Source organism: Symphodus melops (genome assembly GCF_947650265.1).
Source record: "Symphodus melops genome assembly, chromosome: 12".
In the NCBI taxonomy this organism is placed as follows: domain Eukaryota; kingdom Metazoa; phylum Chordata; class Actinopteri; order Labriformes; family Labridae; genus Symphodus; species Symphodus melops.
In genome coordinates this window covers 18,168,775-18,188,342 of record NC_136702.1, presented here as the reverse complement: position 1 = coordinate 18,188,342, position 19,568 = coordinate 18,168,775, and the positions used below count along the sequence as shown (strand labels likewise).

Below are 19,568 nucleotides of genomic sequence, written 5' to 3'. Positions count from 1 at the left end.
TCCTTCTTGCATAGCTAGTAGCATGCTAATGAGTATGCATAGGATTTGGTAGACCTTGTGGGTACTTGCTATAGCATCCTTCTCCTCCATGAGTGTATGAATGCATTATTTTCACATGTACATTATTCAGGCTTTGAATTTTCAGATGACTAGAAAAGCGTTGCGTGAGTACACTCCATTCACTTATCTGATACATACCTGGGTAAACAAAGCTGAGGTTAATATACTGTAGGCCTCGAGGATTGTCAAGCACACTGCTAGCCAGTGTGTATAGGCATGGGATATCAAACTGGATGACCTCCATGCTAGCAATATTTGTATGGTGAGCAGGGTTTGGTGTAATAATGGAAACATAACACTTGTAATATCCTAATTTTTGTTTTTAACTATGATTCATTTCAACCATTTTGGTTTGTGTACCATACAGCTCATTGAAAATGTGCTTTATTTCATAATAGGTACGTGTTCTGGGCAGACTGCTGTGAACCTCCCCACATTGGGCGAATTGGCATGGATGGCCGAGGGCAAACGGTTATCATTGACACAGAGATCTATAGCCCCACTGCTCTCACTATCGATTATACCAACAAGAGGCTGTACTGGGCGGACGACAACCACATCCTTCTTGCCAACATGGATGGCACCCAGAGACGTAAAGGTGAGACTAAGACATTGTCCTGACTTACTGCCTTCCTGATAGTTAGTGGGAAGATTGATAGCACCCTGTACTGTCTGTTAAATGTATGGTTGGAGCCAGCAACTAGTTAGCTAAGCTTGTGACACAGAAAGAAGACAGCTGTACTTCCTTTAAAGCCTGACTTTAGAATTGTGTTGTAGATCTTAAAATCTTAAAAATATAGTTTATGTACTTACAAGTGGAATACCTCCATCCATCAACCCTATTGATCGCTCTGTTGTTTATGTGACGGTTTGGAAGATTTGACTTCCACTGCGCTAATCAAAAACATTTACTGCAAGTTCCACACTATTAGCAGCACCCTAGTTGCTATATTGAATGAAAACAAGTTTAATTGTAGCTTGGCATAACCATTTTCTCCTTTCCAGTGTCTTATGATCACATCCAAGGGGTAATGGCTCTGACTTTGTTTGAGGACTTTATCTATTGGACGGATGGGAAGTCCAAATCCCTACGACGTGCTCACAAGACAACCGGCGCTCAAGGGATGGAGCTCCTCAACTCTTGGCAAGCCATCAAATCCATCAAGGTCTACCACTCGCTGCGCCAGCCTGAAGGTATGAGGTCCATCTGGCACTAATGTTCGTTCTGTCCTCCCGTGCTCATGCTGAGTTGTTGGTACAGGTCTTCTTTATTATTTTAAGAAGAAAGTTTATGTAATACATTATGATTTTTTTTTCTCCTGCGCAGTACCCAAGCATCAGTGTCAGATTGCGAATGGAGGATGTAGCCACCTGTGTCTGCTATCCCCTGGTGGGGAACACAAATGTGCCTGTCCCACTAATTTTTACTTGGCTGCTGATAATAAGACGTGCCTCTCCAACTGCACCTCCAGTCAGGTCAGCTGCATTTCTCTTCCCTCCCACTGTTTCACTTAGTTTAACCACCGTCTTGCTTTTCTATCCTGATCAGAATTTCTCCCCTAAGGCAAACAACTCCTCTTACATGTGCGGTGCATTTTAGGAAGTGGTTTTGTATTGATTTTGACTTTGACTTTGGCTTTGAAGAATGTTGAAGCAAAACTTTATTCATGTTAACTTCAGAAGCATTTTTCTAAGATGCATCTCTGTGTTACTAATAGTTTCGCTGTGGGACAGATGAGTGTATCCCATTTTGGTGGAAGTGTGACACAGTGGATGACTGTGGGGATGGATCAGATGAACCAGCTGACTGCCGTGAGTGCCATTTTATTCAAAGGTTGTCTTAAATGAGTACTGTACTAGAAGAAGTGCATTTATTTTGGTGAGCTTTCAGGGATTAGAAATGGAATTGGAACTGAATGGTTGTGCATTAATGGGTTCACCCTTACTGTAACTCTTTTTTTTTGTTTTTATCTTACTCACACGATTATCATTTAATAGCACCAGTTTCTACTCCTGTAGACCAAGCCTTGACACAATTTATTTATTCTATAATTGAACTCTGAAGGTATTTATGAGATAAAGCTGAGTTTATGCCCTTTCCAACAGCGGAATTCAAATGTCAGCCTGGGCGTTTCCAGTGTGGAACTGGTCTTTGTGCTCTTCCTCCTTTCATCTGTGATGGAGAGAACGACTGTGGTGACAACTCTGATGAGGCAAACTGTGGTAAGCATGTAGTGGATAATAGACTTGCTCATGTTGAAAACATGAAGAGTTCTAAAAACAAAACAGAAAAACTAACAACATTTCCTCTTGCTGGCGGTTCCTGTGATTTTTTGTTGTTGCATTTATCAGAAACATTTCTCAGAAAACCAATAAAGCTGTTTCCTTTCAGGGCTTTAATGACTTGTTGGTCATCAAATACATTCATTTGAGAGAAAAATATTTTTTTCAAAACTGATTATTTGATTATTTTTCTAATTAAAAAACAAAAATGTCTTGCTTCTAGTTTTTCTGGAACTTTCATCAGTTTTATATTAAAGGTACAATACGTAAAATTTTTACTAGATTTTCACACTAAAATTTCTCAATCAATCCAAAAATGTACAACAGCTATGTTACTCTTTTTTTGTTGAGCACTTATATTACCTCAAATATTTCCTCATGGTTATCAAAGCCATAAAATATATGGTAGTTATATTTGTAATATTATAGTTGTAACAGGATATATCTTGTTTTAATGGCCACCATGATAGACACAACAAATGTTTATTGTTGCCGTGGAAACACCAGATGTTACATCAAAGACCGCTACATAAAGAAGCGGGAGCTGAACTACTGTGGCAGTGTGTGCTGCTGTAGTAAAAACAATGTCATGTGAATTATGCTTGGAAACATTAGATTGTTGATAAAGATATCTGTTACACCCATTTGTCTTGCCTACGGTCAACTCCAAGTTGGTTTATTCTTCAGGGTTGGGTTTGAAATAGCAGGGGGGATCACTCCGGTGATTGACCTCCAGTCTGGACGTCATCTTTTGTTGTTGTTTTGACAGCTAAATGTACATACTGTGTGTTTAATATGAAACTAAAACTTCTGTATCGTTTTTGAGGGCAAACAAACACTGCAGATGGCGCACTGAGTTCAGAACATGATTCATATCAAAATAGCTAACTATAACAATGTACTTACATTTCAAATATTAAAAATTCTTTCAGTGAAAAATTATGGTTTTATTCATGTGAATCTACTTTGTTTACTCAATCTTCGTGTGCATTTCAAATGCTTCCTTAGCGTACAATGATTATTAAAAATAAGATTAAGAAGATTAAGCTGCCAATGTAGAGGTTTTAATGAATTTGTTTCTATGAGGTTTTTGTCTCTACCACTTGATGCTCTTGATAGAAAGTTGATGCTTGTCTTGTTGGACTTCTAGTGTTTGTTAATAATGCAACCTCCATCTGTTCCTGTCCATTTTTTTTCTCTTTCAGAGACATACATCTGCCTGTCAGGCCAGTTCAAGTGCACCAGGAAACAGAAATGCATTCCTCTCAACCTTCGCTGCAACGGCCAGGATGACTGTGGTGATGGAGAGGATGAGACAGACTGCCGTAAGGCCTTACATTATTACTTTCAGACTCATTGTCTGGGAAACGGCTTTAGTGAGGTTTCGTAGTTAATGAATACTTATCTCTTTTTGATGAGCCACTCCAAACTTGGCAAGAAAAAATACCTACATTTGAATATTATTTTTTCTTTTTACATTTTTTTTTTGTAATTTAGGTTTTTTAAGAAAACACTCATGATTAAAGAAAACTGCCCGAGCAGTGTTCTCTTCAGGATTAATTTCTTTTTGTGCTCGGAGAAACTTCATGACATTAAACATTCTTCATAAGATATTCCAAAGGCATCTCTTGTTATGGCCTGCTCCTTTGCAAAGAGATTAGTTATTGAATCATGCAGAGGATAAGAACAGATTTTCTCTGCCATGATGTAACTCATCAGAATATCACACTCTATTCAAGTCTTTCCGACTGCTGCATTTGTCTTGCATGTGATTGCACGAGGGGTGAGAGTGGGGGAAGCAAATGAAAGGAAGTAAGGAGGAGAAAACAAGACTTGGAAAAAAAGGCGGTTTAATTAAAGGAAAGCTAATTACTTTTCCCCTTCTTAGACTCCACAGTGATTGGATGTGGTTGTGAATGCACTTTTGTAATGATCACTTGAGCGCTGAAATCAAAAAGCTTTCTGAAACTATGTTAACCACAAGCAGCTCCTGGAACGTTGTTATTATGAAACACTTCAAATGTGTGTAAGGTGGAAGTGTGGTGTTGGGAGAACCTAAACGTTTCCCTCCTGCTTCTCACATCAATAAATCTTTTTATTACAGAGACAAAGTACTTCAGGTTAATTCCACAAACCATGTTTCTTCTTCTTCTTTCCTTTCTGCCTAAAGCTGAAAGCACTTGTTCTCCAGACCAGTTCCAATGCAAGGCCTCAATGCACTGCATCTCCAAACTCTGGGTTTGTGATGAAGACCCCGACTGTACAGACGGATCAGACGAGGCTAATTGCGGTAAGTCATTTAAACCCACTTTACCACATGTAACACTACTTCACATATTTCTCCATTGAAGGACCTTGTCTTGATGAAAGCTGAATTATTTGACACCTGGATTCACTTAGTTTTTTCTCGTCAGTGGTTGCCACAGGTCTTGCAAGTAAATAACTGGTTTCTGTTCCGTGCGGTGCAGAAGTCTGCGACCTGGATTCCATATCTCGATGCAGTTTCTTTGACTTTTACTTGCCAACTGCAGCTGGACAGAGTCCAAAAAAAAAAGGTCCCCAAGTGGACGATCAAAGTATCTTATCAATGTTATCTTATCTTAAAAACACAGATTTCCCCTAGTGTGCCAAACAGAGCACTTAGCAAACTTAATGTCCTTTAATTTAAGAGATGGGATCACTTTACCAGCATTAAAGCCAAAATGCACATTCATTTACATAATATTTACAGTCAGCTAAACACAATAGCAGTTTTTCATTAATGGTAGCATTTCATGGGGACGAGATTATATAGTAAAAGTCCTTGAGAATAGCCAAAGACGCTGGTAGAATGGTCTCCAAAGGGTCGGTATGCCAAGCCATCCTCGCCTCGTGAAAAACAGGCTGTAAAATTGGAACACTGTCACAAAGAGTCCATTAGGGTCGTATTGTGATTGTTTGCCTGCTCTCCGTCCTTTGGGGTAGTGTGAAACAGATTCTTTGTTGGGGATTATCAATTCTCTGAAAAACAAAAAACATGTTCTCAAATGCCAGCCTCATCCGCTAGAGTGTAAAGAGCCAGATTCTTTTTGATCAAGACAACCGCCCAAAAATGCTAAAAATCTGTAAAATCTAACAACATAGAAATAAGTATCTGGACCGTTTTCACTGTTCTGTTCCAATTGAAATATGCTAGTTGAAACCACTATTCCCTCTGAAGTTTTCAAAGATCAAATGTGTCTGCAGTCATGAAAGATGACTCAAGCTGTCAGTGTGTCTGTTGGCCACATTGTGCATGTATTGTCTCTCTCATTTATGTAACCCCCTTTTGTCTCTTAATGTGTTCTCAGTCTTAATAAATCAAAACGTTGAAATATCTGTTACCAAAGCCCAAGATCAGCACTGACTAGAGGTCTACTAGGAGTCGTTTTTCATTTCTGTTTCAAGGACTAACCGTTTTCTTTTAACAAAAACAAATCAACTGATGGTTTAAAGAATTTGTTTTTTTACTTAAGCTTCCAGACACTGAAGTCAAACACTGAACAAATGGCTCTTTACAAGGGGGAGTTGCATAAGTCGGTAGCTTAAGTATGAGTACACAGATCTCATAACTGTCTATGATTGGCTTTTGACAAAATGTTTTTGTTGACAGTAATCAAATTGAGTTTGTGGGCCGCAAAAGTCGTCAGTAGTTTTGCTTCAGTCCTTCCAAGTCTTCCCTCAGCCAGACTGTTCTTCTGTTGTGTGTTCAGGATCACATCTCCTCCTACTGCTGTTACTTCCTGTGCTGTTTTCACCTGCCTCATCGCGAAGTCTGTTTTCTTTTCAAGTTTTCGAATCTACACGTTTCGTCAAGGCCCCATGGAATCTCATACACATGCACAAAGTATTGGATTAACAAGAGATGTGCCAGTTTTTCAAAAGCCAAACACGTATGGATGGATGAGTCAAGTGGCGCAGGCATTTCAAATGGGACAAACAAATCTAAAGTCATTATATAGTTCTCAACTCACATGATGAGCTTTTTGTCAATTGACACTCATATTATTCCATTATTCAGATAAAGACAGAACATTTTAAAATGAGAAGCCATTAAAATGTCAAATACGAAAAAACATGGAACCAGCTTTTTCACAAGTTTGAGGATTTCAGTTGTCAATGGGATGTAGACTGATGGGTCATATTTCATATAATGGTTTGATTAAAAGGTGTGTTTGTCAGCTTGGATCCTGTGGGGGTCACCCGACGTTCAGTTTTTTTTTTTTTTCTGCTTTTAAGTGAATTTACTCTTTGAAGACCCCATCATCACATGAAATCATTTTTTTCCCACATTCCCACGATGTATACTGTTTATCACTGTCACCTGGTGATAAATCAACTCTGAAGTCCTTACAGCGATAAAAACATGCTGCCATATAAGTGCTTCATTTTCTCTTGGAATTACCTCTGACCATTTAAGTCAGTTTTGCTTGTTAGCTTCGTAATGAGCTCTGACTTGGCAGGAAAACGTAGCCTTTTTTTGTTTTTTTTCCCGGTGTCACATCTTTTATACGCTGTAAGTGACTGAGCTGCTTCCTAATGAATTACTGCCTTGTGTCCTCTGCTGCTGCACTCAGCTTTCTCTCCCAATTCCCTCCTCCTGCTGTCATGTTTGAAAGAGATCCAGGCAGATTCTCCCATTTTCCTCTTTTGACGCATCTCTTGCCTAACTGATAACAGCGTTACCTTGGCCATTATCCCTGATGATGTCTGCACTAAAGTGACTTTTTAAAAGGAAGCTCTCAGTGTGACTTTGAAAACCCATTCTAGGGGAGGATTGCTGGAGCAAATATTAAACCAAATGCAGGCATTCTGAATGATTGTAACTCTTGCCATAAAGTTGAACATTGAAAAGGTACATTTAATTTCAAGATTAAACAACTCTGGCCCGTCAGAATTTTTTAACAACTGCAAAATGTGTTGGTACATACACACAAACTTACGTATATGAGATGATGAGAGCTCGTTATTGTACAGTAAAAAAAAAAAAAATATATATATATATATATATATATTCCCATGGTATTTTCATTTTCTCTTTTATAATTGTCAGATTTTCTAAAATAAATTGTCAGATTTCTTTTTGTATTTCAAAAAACAGAATCTGATCTAATCCATTTTCTATGTTAATTTTGGACATTTTGTTTCAATCAAATAAAAAAAACCCATCAAAGACTGAGTGGGCATCATCCAGAGCAGTCGCCAAGCTGCTGCCAACGTATTAAAAAGATTGTGTGAAAAGTGTGTACCTTTATAAATGCTGCTTGTTAGTACTGATGAGGAACTGGCACAACACACTCAAATGTATAACAGGCCAAACTCAGTTCTGCAGCATTTGTTGTGTCCTCAAGTTCTCTCACATGCTTTCTTGAAGAAAATTCAATTTTGGCAACTTCTTGTCACTAATTCTGCGGAGGATGATTTGAAGCACAGTCAGGTATTTCATCTTGCGGTGTGTTAGCCTCTGGTGTGCATACCGTGTTTTGAACTCGGTGTCAGAGTTGCTCGGGGAAACCCTGAGGAAACCATGATTACACGTAGAAAATACGATCGCAAGCACACCATTAATATTCATGCTCTTTGAAGCCATTTTCATCTTGCTGTTTGTTTGCTCCTCATGAAAAAGATGAAAAGACCTGCGGACCTCATGAATTCCGCTGCGAGAATAACAACTGTATCCCAGACCACTGGAGGTGTGACAGCCAGAATGACTGCGGAGACAACTCAGACGAGGAGAACTGCAGTGAGTACCTGACTCCTTTACCTTCTGTCAGCTTTGTTTGTTCGTTTTCATAAGTTGTTGACGATATATACACCCTCTGAAGACTCAGTGAATTGGCCTTTTCTGAAGACCCCTGAGTGCCCCTCCCCCACCATTACCGCCTAAAGCCCCTATCTCTCACTCACACACACACACACACACACACACACACACACACACACACACACACACACACACAGTTGTTTCAGCGAACCCTGGTTTATAATCCCACACTGTATTCAGTCATGTGCAAGTCTTTTCAAAACATGCTGTTATTGTCTGTTCTATTTCTCTAAGATGTCAGAGCTTCTCTCTCATCCCTTTAGGAATATTAATATTATATATATATATATATATATATATATGAGAACACTGTTGAAATAAAACTTGTATTTACTTTCAAATGAATAAGGTAACTTATTAACTGTTGTGCGTTCAACTCTTTCTATGTGTGTGTATGTGTGTGTGTGTGTGTGTGGGGGGGGGGCTATGTGCCTGTATATCATACGGGTGTGTGCATACTCTGTGTATGTTTTTGCCGAGTATGCATCATTTGCGTGATTTATTAGGTGCTTATTCCCCGTACCTATTAATGTCACTTAAAATGCAAATAAAAGCCTGTCAAGTGTTGGCTGGCAAAGAATCAAGCAGGTGGACCAGCAAACAGGGGAGAGGCTGCAAATCGGATTTTGCTGCAATGGCTGCTGGGAGTCTTTGTTTCATCACAACTCATAACACATGCTCACACACACACACACACACACACACACACACACACACACACACACACACACACACACACACACACACACACACACACACACACACACACACACACACACACACACACACACACACACACACACACACACACACACACACACACACACACACACACACACACACACACACACACACACATACACACACACTCTGTGTTAGCTAACAGTCCATGATAACAAGCAGTGGGCCGGGCCCGCTCTCTGGATCTGATGCAGCTGTTTAGCTGAGCCCTAATATTGTCCTCAGGGACAGCCTTTGACTAAATGATATGAGATCTTTTTTTTTTTTCCGCTCAGAGGGTATTTTACCCCCTCCGTTGTGACAGCAGCAGCAATGAATGTATTTACATCTTGATCAGCTTTGATAGTTTCTCCATTTCTGATACAAAACGACTTAATACAGAATCAGGGCAAATCATTAGCATGTTACTTCAAACAAGGACACTGACAACTGTGTCAGTTTGTTGTGTCTCACGATGGAAGAGAACTTGTTGTCATGTTTATTTAGATTTATAACTAATTGTTTTTTTTTGTTTGTTTTCCTTTAGAGCCTGTCACGTGTAACCACAAGGACTTTGCTTGTGCCAACGGCGACTGCATCTCGTCCCGATTCCGCTGCGATGGAGACTACGACTGCCTCGATAATTCAGATGAGGTCAGTGTTTTTGGATATAAACCCATATAACCCTAAAATGATTTACAGATCACTAAAAAATATAAACCCATAAAAGTGCAGCTTTTGTTTCACAAATATCAGCCCTGACACTAAATGATGAATAATGTATTCACACTTCAATAGGACATGTTTCAGTAGCCTATGGAACCTTTCATTAATGTTAATCTTCTTTTTAGATAATCTGTTGTCATTAAAGGGTCACTACTGATTTACGTAGAAAACGTCTGTTTCGATTAAACGAAATGAAATATCATGAACATTGGCTTTACTCTTGCAAATTACAGTGTGCACAGAATTAATTACAGTATATACTTAGCAGTCAGTAATTTAGTTGGTAATCGATCTTCTGTAATGTGTGTCGGTGTCTGAGCTTTTAGCCCGAGCGTGGAAAGGCAAAACACATTGGATGGCAATGTTGCCACTTGCAAAGAAAGTAATCCCATTCAACAAATAAGTCATTGTCTCAGGACAAATCCCCGCTATATTGTTGATACATTCCAAAATAAAGCTGGATGGAAAATAGCGATGCGATGAGCTTTTGTATTTTCAAATACATTAGTGCACTAAATACTCAATCTCTCTTTGCTTCCAAAAATCTGATTTTTTTTTTTACCCAAACAAAGACTGCTAGATGTGTTCATAAATAAACATGAGTCTCTTTATTTATTAAGCTTTGAATTACATTCAACACTCTTGTAATCTGTAAATAAAATGTCTTCATCTAGCATTGCATGGATTTGCAGAGATTGTTTTTCTTTCTTCATTCAGACAGAAAATGCCTCGTCAGTGGTAATGATGCTCAGCAATGCATCATGTTTGTTAATATCCTGCATTCTTCTTGTGAATGTTTCGCTCCGTTTTGGTAATTTCAGCACAACTTCTCTATTTAATCTAGCTCCATACAAAGAAATGCAAGCCTATTTACACCTTTCATGTTTTGGCTGAACAATGCCAGCTGGTCAGAGCAACATGAAAGTAAGCTGTGTTTCACAGGATCTCATTGGCCAAATAGTCAATCCTTTTATCATTTAAACATCCAATATTTTCCTATCTTGGTAGAACACAGTTAAGACGAAATAGTTTAATTCAATAACAAAGTTATGATTAAATTAAAGTTAAAAAGGACGTTGTACTTTTAAAGTGACAGGCCACAAATGGTGGTGATTTTGATTTCATCATGAAAATCCCCCCTTCACCTGGGCGGCTGTGGCTCAGGTGGTAGAGTCGGTTGTCTCTCAACCGGAAGGTCATGGGTTCAATCAGTGGACTATAGGAGTGCTACACAAGTCCATTACCGTTTATTATTATCCTGCTCAATCCCCTTAAAGCTGCCAAGCTGAATAAATGATATTGACCAATCATTTTGTAATTCTCGATGTTGGGGACACAGTGTTCCAAAAGGCAAGATCTCAAATGTCCACATGCAGTTTATCTGCAATGTACAGTGATTGTATCAGAATCAGAAATATTTCGTAAACCCAGGGGAAAAAATGGTTGTTGGCGTTGCTCATAAGATGTAAACTGTAAAATCAAATGAATTAGAGACACTAAATAAGCAATAAGTACCAAGTAAGACTGGAATAATAATCTATGTACAAGTGCAAATGACTTAAAGATTGAAGCATAAAGAATATTTACAGTTACTAGCAGATACAATTGATTTAATAGTTCAGTTTATAAGTGTCTGACTCTTCAAGGGAGGAGTTGGAGAGTTTGATGGCCACAGGCAGGAATGAAATTCTGTGGCGCTCTGTTGTGCAGGGCATCAGTGTCACGCAGAATGTACTCTTGTGCCTGACCAGCACATCATGGAGTGGGTGTGAGACTTTGTCCAAGATGCCTTGCAAAATATATATACGTGTATATAGGATATAATATATAATTATAATTCATATTCTATTCGGACAATGGATATAATCCATGTGTTTATGTTGTGTTTTGAATGTATTTGTTTGCAGAAAGGCTGCGAGGAGCGCTGTGCTGAGGACCAGTTTCGGTGTCAAAACAACCTTTGCATCTCACTTAAGTGGCTGTGTGACGGTCAAGAAGACTGCAAGATGGGGGAAGACGAAAAAAACTGCCAGGGCACAGGTTCCAAATTTAATGGATCTTGTATGTTAAGATACTGTATCACATCACACATCAGTACTGCTGAGTCAAACTTCAGAACATTGTTTTTTTTATTACTTCTGCCATACTGTATTTCTCATGATTAACATGGGAATGCCCCCATTTTGAAGTTTCTTACATCCATTTTTGATTAGACATTATTTCCAATGATTTTAAACCCTGACTTAAACTTTGACATGTGGTATGCAGTTAAGTAAAACTTGCTTGCCCAAAGTTCTGCCAATTAGCTCTTTTGAGTGCTGCTGTCTATTTGTGGACAAGTAGTGTAAGGCACTTTGTTCGGCAGCAGCTAATACACCCTATAGAACCTGCAGAACAGCAGCATAACATATATTTCAGGGGTGATAAGTTCAAGTTGTTTCCTGTCAAGAGCCACATTTTGAGTCAGCATTACCTTTATGTGGATTTTTTCTCCTTGTCAGAGAACAATAAACTGTAAAGGTCTCACCCGTGTGATTTCCAGCCGAGAGAAGGTGAGTTGTTGACTGATATATATTTGCCCTTTCCAGTGGTCCCTTCATGTTCTGTGAACGAGTATGTGTGTGCCAGCGGAGGGTGTGTGTCAGCCAGCCTGCGGTGTGATGGACATGACAACTGCCTGGATGGCTCAGATGAGGTCAGTCCAGCTTCATGGGACTCATAAAGGTCAAAAAAAAAGAAAAAAAGGGTCTTTTGAGAAGTGCAACTTTTATGGTGAGGGGCAGCTTGTCCAATCATATATCCACATTGGTGAAAACTCAACAAACTTCACTCTCTCAGGTGGAAACAGTCATTCAGTGTTTTGGATTCCTGTGATTGCTGACACAATCTCTAGATGGACACTGTTTGTGATTCATGGTGTGTTTTTTTCGCCACCAGATTGGCTGTGTAAAGGAATGCAGAGAAGATGAGTTTCTCTGTCTGAATCGTGCCCACTGCATCCCCCGACGCTGGCGCTGCGATGACGTATTGGACTGCATGGACCACAGTGATGAGGAAAATTGCAGCCAAGGTGCAGTATGCGTCAGTGTGACCTTAAATGAAAGTCTTTTTGGCTCTTGTTTGCTTTGATGACTTAAATTATGGGTTGAAAAGAATATTCTCATATGCCAAGCTAAATATTTAAATACACTTTAAGCTTAGCTATTAGGAATGTCTTATCACATAGTTTGTCATTATCGCCCTGTAAAAGTCATGTGAACCAATTAAACATGTAATATGCAGGGGGAGAGAACAAAAAAAAACTAATCCAGGTAACCTGGGAGCAAATGTAATAGAGATGGAGGTGGGGCTTTAAAATTAGGGATGAGATGAAAGACAGAAGTAGATTTTGGCATATTGACCCAGGGCTGTCTGAATCATTATGTAAAGTGAGTTTTCATTATTATAATTTTCTCATAAGAGTTTCTGATTCATATCCTCTATGCCATTGAATGCACTTTTCTAAATTCCTCCTGGTTAAAGTGTTGGGGACCACTCTGTTTAATTGCAGGTGCGTTCTTCTGCCGAGCTGATGAATTCATTTGCAACAACACGTTATGCAAACTCCACACATGGGTGTGTGATGGCAAGGATGACTGTGGAGATAACTCTGACGAAGACATCGACATGTGTGGTGGGTTCCATATTGCCTGTACTGTACTGGCACAACATTTCTGTTTTCCAAGTGGAAATATTTTCATGTTTTTTTGGGGGTTTTTTGTTTTTACAAAAGAAATAAAATCATTGTTTTTTCTGTCTGTTTTGAAAGACATATCCATATGTTTGATTGTGTCCTGTCCTCTCTAGCAAAGCTTCCCTGTCCTCCTACAAGGCCCTTCCGCTGCAGAAATGATCACGTGTGTCTACGTGCAGACCAAGTGTGCAACAAAGTGGATGACTGTGGTGACAACTCCGATGAAGAAGAATGTGGTGAGCAGCAATTGTCCTAATGCAACAATGATACTGAATCTAAATTAAGCAAACATTTGTAGGAAATTGCATTTAAAGTTATGGGCATTTTATTAACCACACGACTAAAGTCTCAGTAATCTTATCAACAAGATCCCCTGATGCTCCTGCCACCACAGGGATGCAGATATTTGTTTATTAGAGCTTAAAATATTTGTTTGGGCTGGCATAGCATTTGGTCATTACTTCTGTTGGTTGTGGACTTTTTGATGATGACAAAAGGGTTGAACAAGACTTCATTCTTCACTAAATGATAAACGGATTTGAGCTTGTATAGCACTTTTCTAGTCTTCTGACTCCTCAAAGCGCTCTTTCACCGCATGTCACAGCTATGCATTTACACACTGATGGCCAAGGCTGCTTTGTAAAATGTCCGTTGGTGTTAACTATTCCCATTCATACACCACTGACAGAGCAGCAGGAGCAACTTGAGGTTGAGTGTCTCCGCCCAAAGACATATAGCAGCAGGTCCAATATTCTGCCTTTTCTGGTTTTAAATGCTCTATATTACGTTTTCCAGGTGCCTTGTGCATGTTTAGGCACATCTATGTGCAAAAATTCAAAGTCTGTGAAAATGTGCCTACCTCCTCCTGTTAGCACTAGCATATAGCCACATGAGACGCTCGGCCTCTAGCCCCCCTCGATGATAAATTGCAGTACATGAACACAGACACATTAGTGATTGTGAATGTACTTGAGTAGCCACATAAATATATATGAAGCCCCAAAAGGGTGGAATATGGGACCTTTAACTTTTATGTTAAATTTCATTTCATAGGAAGGTAAACTTTTAAGTTAGGTTTTGAGTTTAAACTCTAATTAATTAATTGAAGAGCTAACCAGGAATATGTCACGGGTACGGGCAGAAAACAGGGAGGAGGACCCATGTGCAGAAAAAAAATATTTACCAAACAAAAGGCAAAACAAAAACTTACCTAAATAATAAATCCAAAACGCCCCAAAAAAACCACAAGGAGCAAAACAAGGTAATCCACAGGAGCAGGGACACAAACCACATACCACACCAACAGACAACAAAATACAATGAACCGACAGGAGGGTAAGAAAACACAGAGACTAAGTAGACAGGGGTAATCAGACACAGGTGAGACTAATCAGACAGGTGAAGATAATCAAGGGTAATCAAGACAGGAGGCAAACACAGAGAGGCAGGAAACCAGACAACACTGGAGACCAGGGGCCTTTTTCAAACCAACCCCTACACACTCCCCCTCCGTGACGGAGTGCACTCCGTCAGAAGTCACACTCGCAGCTGAATGAAGTCCCCTCCATCCAGGTGTAGGGAAGAAATACAGCAGCAGGCTTTGGGACAAACTTCACTCTCTCAGGTGGAAACAGGAAGTGTGTGTTACCATGGTTTCTCAGCGGCATCCTGGGGGAACGGCTTATTATTAATGTACGTAATACATTATGTAAAAGTCTTTATATAGATTATTTTTCTCTAGTAAATTTGTATGACTGTAGACTTATAGCAAAACGATCAGATGGAGCCCACATTCTTTATTGTTATTTATAATTTAATGTTTAATTAATTTATTATAATATCAAAGAACAGGTTGTCTTAAATGAAAGCACAGACAAGGAGACTATAAATGAACATCACAGCTGCAAAACGTTTTTGTTTTTTTTGCTGTAGCCAAAATTAAGTTTTACAAAGACAACAGTAGAGCAATGATAAATAAATAACAGTGAGAAGTTGTCTGCAACATAATTTAATATTCTTTAGTTTTTGCAACAGTCCCTTTGAATATAAAGCACGTCAATAGAAGGAAGAAAAGAAGGGTAGGCTTTTATTTGAGCCTCAAAACAATAAACAGATGAAGTTGTTAACGTCTGTATGATGATATTAAATGTCCATCTTAGTTGGAGCAGTGTTTTGGTTTGTACAAACACTAACACACAGAACTTACTTTTGTGTAGGTCACTCCTTCTGTGACTACCGGACGCAATAGGCGTTACTCGCGATCATCAAGTCGGCGTCGGTGCAGACTCACTGGCGGAGGGTTTTATGTCCCACTACCACTCCCCGCTAAGTGGTTTGAGACGGACTTAATATGGCGGGCCCTCCGCATGGACGTGCAAACGGAGGGGTTGTGGGTAGGGCTAGGGTGTAGTGGACGGTTTGAAAAAGACCCCAGGACTACAACTTAAAAACAGGAAACACTAAAGACTGAACTAAGAAACACACAAGAGGCAACACTAGAGAATAACTAAAACAGAACTCAAAACACTGAAATACAACAGAAACCAAACCAAACCATGACAGAATATGCATTTGTCTCAAAATATTATGTTTGCTCTTGTGTAGATTGAGGCTTTATCATAAATAACACACATTTCGTTGTTTTTGTGTGTAAAAAAAATAGATTTATTTTGTTCTCCAGTGTGCTTCAATAATAGTCTTTTAATTGTGTCCTGACACGTAACCTCGGTACAAGCCCTCCTGCAAACGACAGCACACAGCAGACTGGAAAGGAAGGGACAAATCACTTGTCTCATCTCTCACTCTTTCTCCCCCTCTTCCCTTCATGCATCTTCCTCTCTGAATTCATTGGGACACCCATTCATCTCTTACCTCACTCCATTACCTTTCACCATTGTACGCGTCTTTCTTCCATCCATCCTTTCAAACTCACCTCAATTCCACAGTTCCCGTCATCCGCCTCTCCATCACTCACTGATGTCCCCCTCTCTGTCTTCTCTCTGCTGTACTAAGGATCGGTGCTCAGCTAAGAGCAATGGGAAAAATAAATTACACTTTAATTAATGTAAAATGAGGAGGAAGAAATAGAAAAAGGTAACATTAGATCATCACCAAGCAGCTGTCACTGTGATTGTTTACATTCTTTATTTTCAAAATGTCCAACATATTCACAATAGGTGGTGCATGTACTGTCAGGGCTGATAAGCAATTCACCAAAGTCATCTTGGGTATTTGATGATGACATCTGATTCAAAGTACAGTACAGTCAAATGGAGTCAAACTGTCTTTGGGCAAAACACTGAACACCAAATTGTCTCCTGAGGTTCAATGCTAGTAGTGAATGTGTTTATGAAAGGGATTGGGTAATACTAAACTAGCATCCTCTTCCATCAGTGTATCAATGTATGTGAAAGGGTTAATGTGACATGTATTTTAAAACTGTTTTGCATGGTCAGAAGTCTGGAATAGTTATGTTTATGTGCAATCCTTTTTCCATCAAATTCATTGTAAATAATCTTACATTTTATTGTGCACATTTCTAAATGTCCTTTTCCTCCTTCTTTATCTTTTGGAACAAAAAGAATATTCCAAATATCTGGTTCAGTATGAGTGTGATGAGCTGTCTTTTAAACTGACATTATGTATTGAAGCAGAGGTGGTGGCTGGTCGACCTCGGCCCTGTGGGAAGACAGAGTTCACCTGCAGTAACAGACGCTGCATCCCCATCCAGCTGCAGTGTGACCTCTTCAGTGACTGTGGCGATGGCGGCTCTGACGAGCAAGACTGCAAGGCCTGTGAGTGCTGCTCCAGCTGACTCTAGCTAACGGATCAAAAAAGCTTTTGGCACAGATGGAAAAAAAAAACAGAATGTCACTATGATGTTATCAGGAAGAGCAGCAATCTACTCATTTTAAATGTGATGTTTTGTTATTTATGCTAATATATGTATGCCCATGTTTGAGATGTGTCTTGGACTGTTTGAAAGATGATGATGCCCTCTTGGCTTTTGCACATCAAAAGAAAAACACAGCAGGTGCCTAAGATGCAGAAGTCTGAAGTGTAATCAAAGTCCTGTGTTTATTTGTAGTTTCCAGTGGAGATGTGTGCGAAAAGAAAACAAATCCATGTGGAGAGGATGCTATTTGCAACCAGACAAATGCTAATGCTGTGTGCCAGTGCAAACCTGGCTTCAAGAGGAACCAAAAAACAGGCGTCTGTGAAGGTAATGTTCTGTTTTATTTGATCCCTTTTTCCATGTAAAAAGAAATGGTACAACAATCCGTCATCACAATTACATGGGCTTTGAATAGATCACAGCAGAACTCTTGACAAAATCTTAAAATAAAATACTGATAGCAGAGAATCACTATTTAGGAAACTCTATAAAAGACAGATATCTGTTCTTGTTTCCAGTTGATAGCTTTGCTCTGTTACATTTTGCCTCTGCGCATCGAAGTCATTTATTGCCAGCATACACTCTAATTTCCTCTTTACTAATGGGCCCAAGCCAGTGGTTGTCATAGAGGAAATTAAAATAAGATTCACATTTTTTTCTTGCTTATCGGGTCGTTAGTGAAGCCACGTTTGTCCCCGGTCTGTGATGTAGTTTGTATTTATTACCCATCATGTCTGAATACTCATCAGGTCTTTAATCTTAGTTGAAAAACTATGAATCATTTTTCATGAATAACCTGTTCCTAAGTGAATCGTTCTTTTTTTTCTTTTTTTTTTCTCCAGAGACAAATGAATGCCTGGAGTTTGACACATGTCCTCATTACTGCGCAAACACTAAAGGTTCCTTTAAGTGCACATGTGACCGCAATTATAAAGAGATCAATGGAAACTGCATAGCAAAAGGTATGACTCTGTTTTGAATTCTAGTTTATTATTAATCAGGCTATGGTGTAAACATACTCCTTGTGACATATATGTCGTGTCGTTGTTGTTAAAATAAATTTGTGTTGTGTGCTTTAGCTGTTGTATAACACCCACATGGAATTGTCCTAATTGTCTTTTTTTCTTTCTCACATATTTATTACTCACCGCGCAGGACCTGAAGATCGAGTGCTCTACATCGCTAATGACACTGAAATCAGAAGTTTTGTGTATCCATTTAACCAGAGCCAAGGACACAAATTACTCACTCATATTGAGGACAATGCCCGTATCATTGGGATGGACGCCCTGTTTCACCACCAAAAGTTTATCTGGGCTACCCAGTTTAACCCTGGCGGAATTTTTTACAAAGACACTCTAGAGAGAAGTCAAAGTAAAACAAACGTCAAGAACATTGTAAGTACATCTAACCTGTTCGGTAACATAAATAAATCCAGGTAGCCCTATGTGATCTCACCACATGGAGAACAAGCATGAAGCTAAACAGTCCCTTAATTGCTCATATTATTTGTGAATTCATAATAAGTTGATAAAAATGTACAATCAGTCATTTCATACAGCAGACTCACGACACTATATGTGTCAGCACTGTGTCTTAATGGTGGCAACATTTGAAGTGAACGTGCAGTTTCAGTTCACATAGAGCGTGTTAATTTTTGAATATTTTTGGTTGCAGTGTTCAGACTTTCGTCGACCAAGAGATCTTTCCGCTGACTGGATCACAGGCAACATTTATTGGACCGATCACTCTCGGATGCACTGGTTCAGCTATTACACAGCCCACTGGACAAAATTACGCTATTCCATAAATGTGGGGCAACTTAAGACGCCAAACTGTACTCGCTTGATTACCGACATAGCGGGAGAGCCATACGCCATCGCTGTCAACCCAGCTAGAGGGTAGGTCATGCTCAAAGTCAGTTTTATTTTGCATTTCTCTCAACACACTCCCTTCACATACTGTAGGTGAAGGTTTTAGGAACATCCTGAAAGAAACACTGTTTTCATCCAGCAGGACGCTAAGAAGCACTCAAACTTCTCAAACCTTCTAGTACTAACTATTATAATTAGGCGACATGATTTCACAAACTTGCTCTTACTTTTCCAAGTCTTTTTCTGTCCAAGAGGTGGAATGTAAAACACATGCACTGTTGGCCATCAGGAGCCAAATCAAAACAGGATATGAGCACCTTTTCAATGTAGCACTTCACAATCATTTTAGGAAGCTGTGCTTCGTAGGCAAAGTCCAATGCAATCATAAAAATATCAATAACTTTGCTTCATTGGAAGACATTTATTACATTTCAT

The 19,568-nt window shown here is 39.3% G+C and overlaps 1 protein-coding gene across 2 annotated transcripts in view; it reads left to right on the top strand.

Annotated features, from left to right (window-relative positions):
• lrp1bb (low density lipoprotein receptor-related protein 1Bb) overlaps window positions 1-19,568 on the top strand; it is a 276,595-nt gene that overhangs the window by 232,066 nt on the left and 24,961 nt on the right. The window contains exons 59-77 of one of the 2 annotated variants that reach the window (XM_079357144.1): window positions 459-658; window positions 1,066-1,254; window positions 1,388-1,536; window positions 1,779-1,872; window positions 2,167-2,283; window positions 3,549-3,668; window positions 4,514-4,633; window positions 7,988-8,104; window positions 9,453-9,559; window positions 11,539-11,671; window positions 12,220-12,326; window positions 12,569-12,701; window positions 13,182-13,304; window positions 13,478-13,600; window positions 17,018-17,158; window positions 17,452-17,586; window positions 18,102-18,221; window positions 18,415-18,656; window positions 18,937-19,160. In XM_079357144.1, the coding sequence (XP_079213270.1) occupies window positions 459-658; window positions 1,066-1,254; window positions 1,388-1,536; window positions 1,779-1,872; window positions 2,167-2,283; window positions 3,549-3,668; window positions 4,514-4,633; window positions 7,988-8,104; window positions 9,453-9,559; window positions 11,539-11,671; window positions 12,220-12,326; window positions 12,569-12,701; window positions 13,182-13,304; window positions 13,478-13,600; window positions 17,018-17,158; window positions 17,452-17,586; window positions 18,102-18,221; window positions 18,415-18,656; window positions 18,937-19,160 (2,694 nt within the window). Of the gene's footprint in view, window positions 1-458; window positions 659-1,065; window positions 1,255-1,387; window positions 1,537-1,778; window positions 1,873-2,166; window positions 2,284-3,548; window positions 3,669-4,513; window positions 4,634-7,987; window positions 8,105-9,452; window positions 9,560-11,538; window positions 11,672-12,219; window positions 12,327-12,568; window positions 12,702-13,181; window positions 13,305-13,477; window positions 13,601-17,014; window positions 17,159-17,451; window positions 17,587-18,101; window positions 18,222-18,414; window positions 18,657-18,936; window positions 19,161-19,568 lie in introns of both variants that reach the window. The other variant, XM_079357143.1, reaches the window with a different exon arrangement.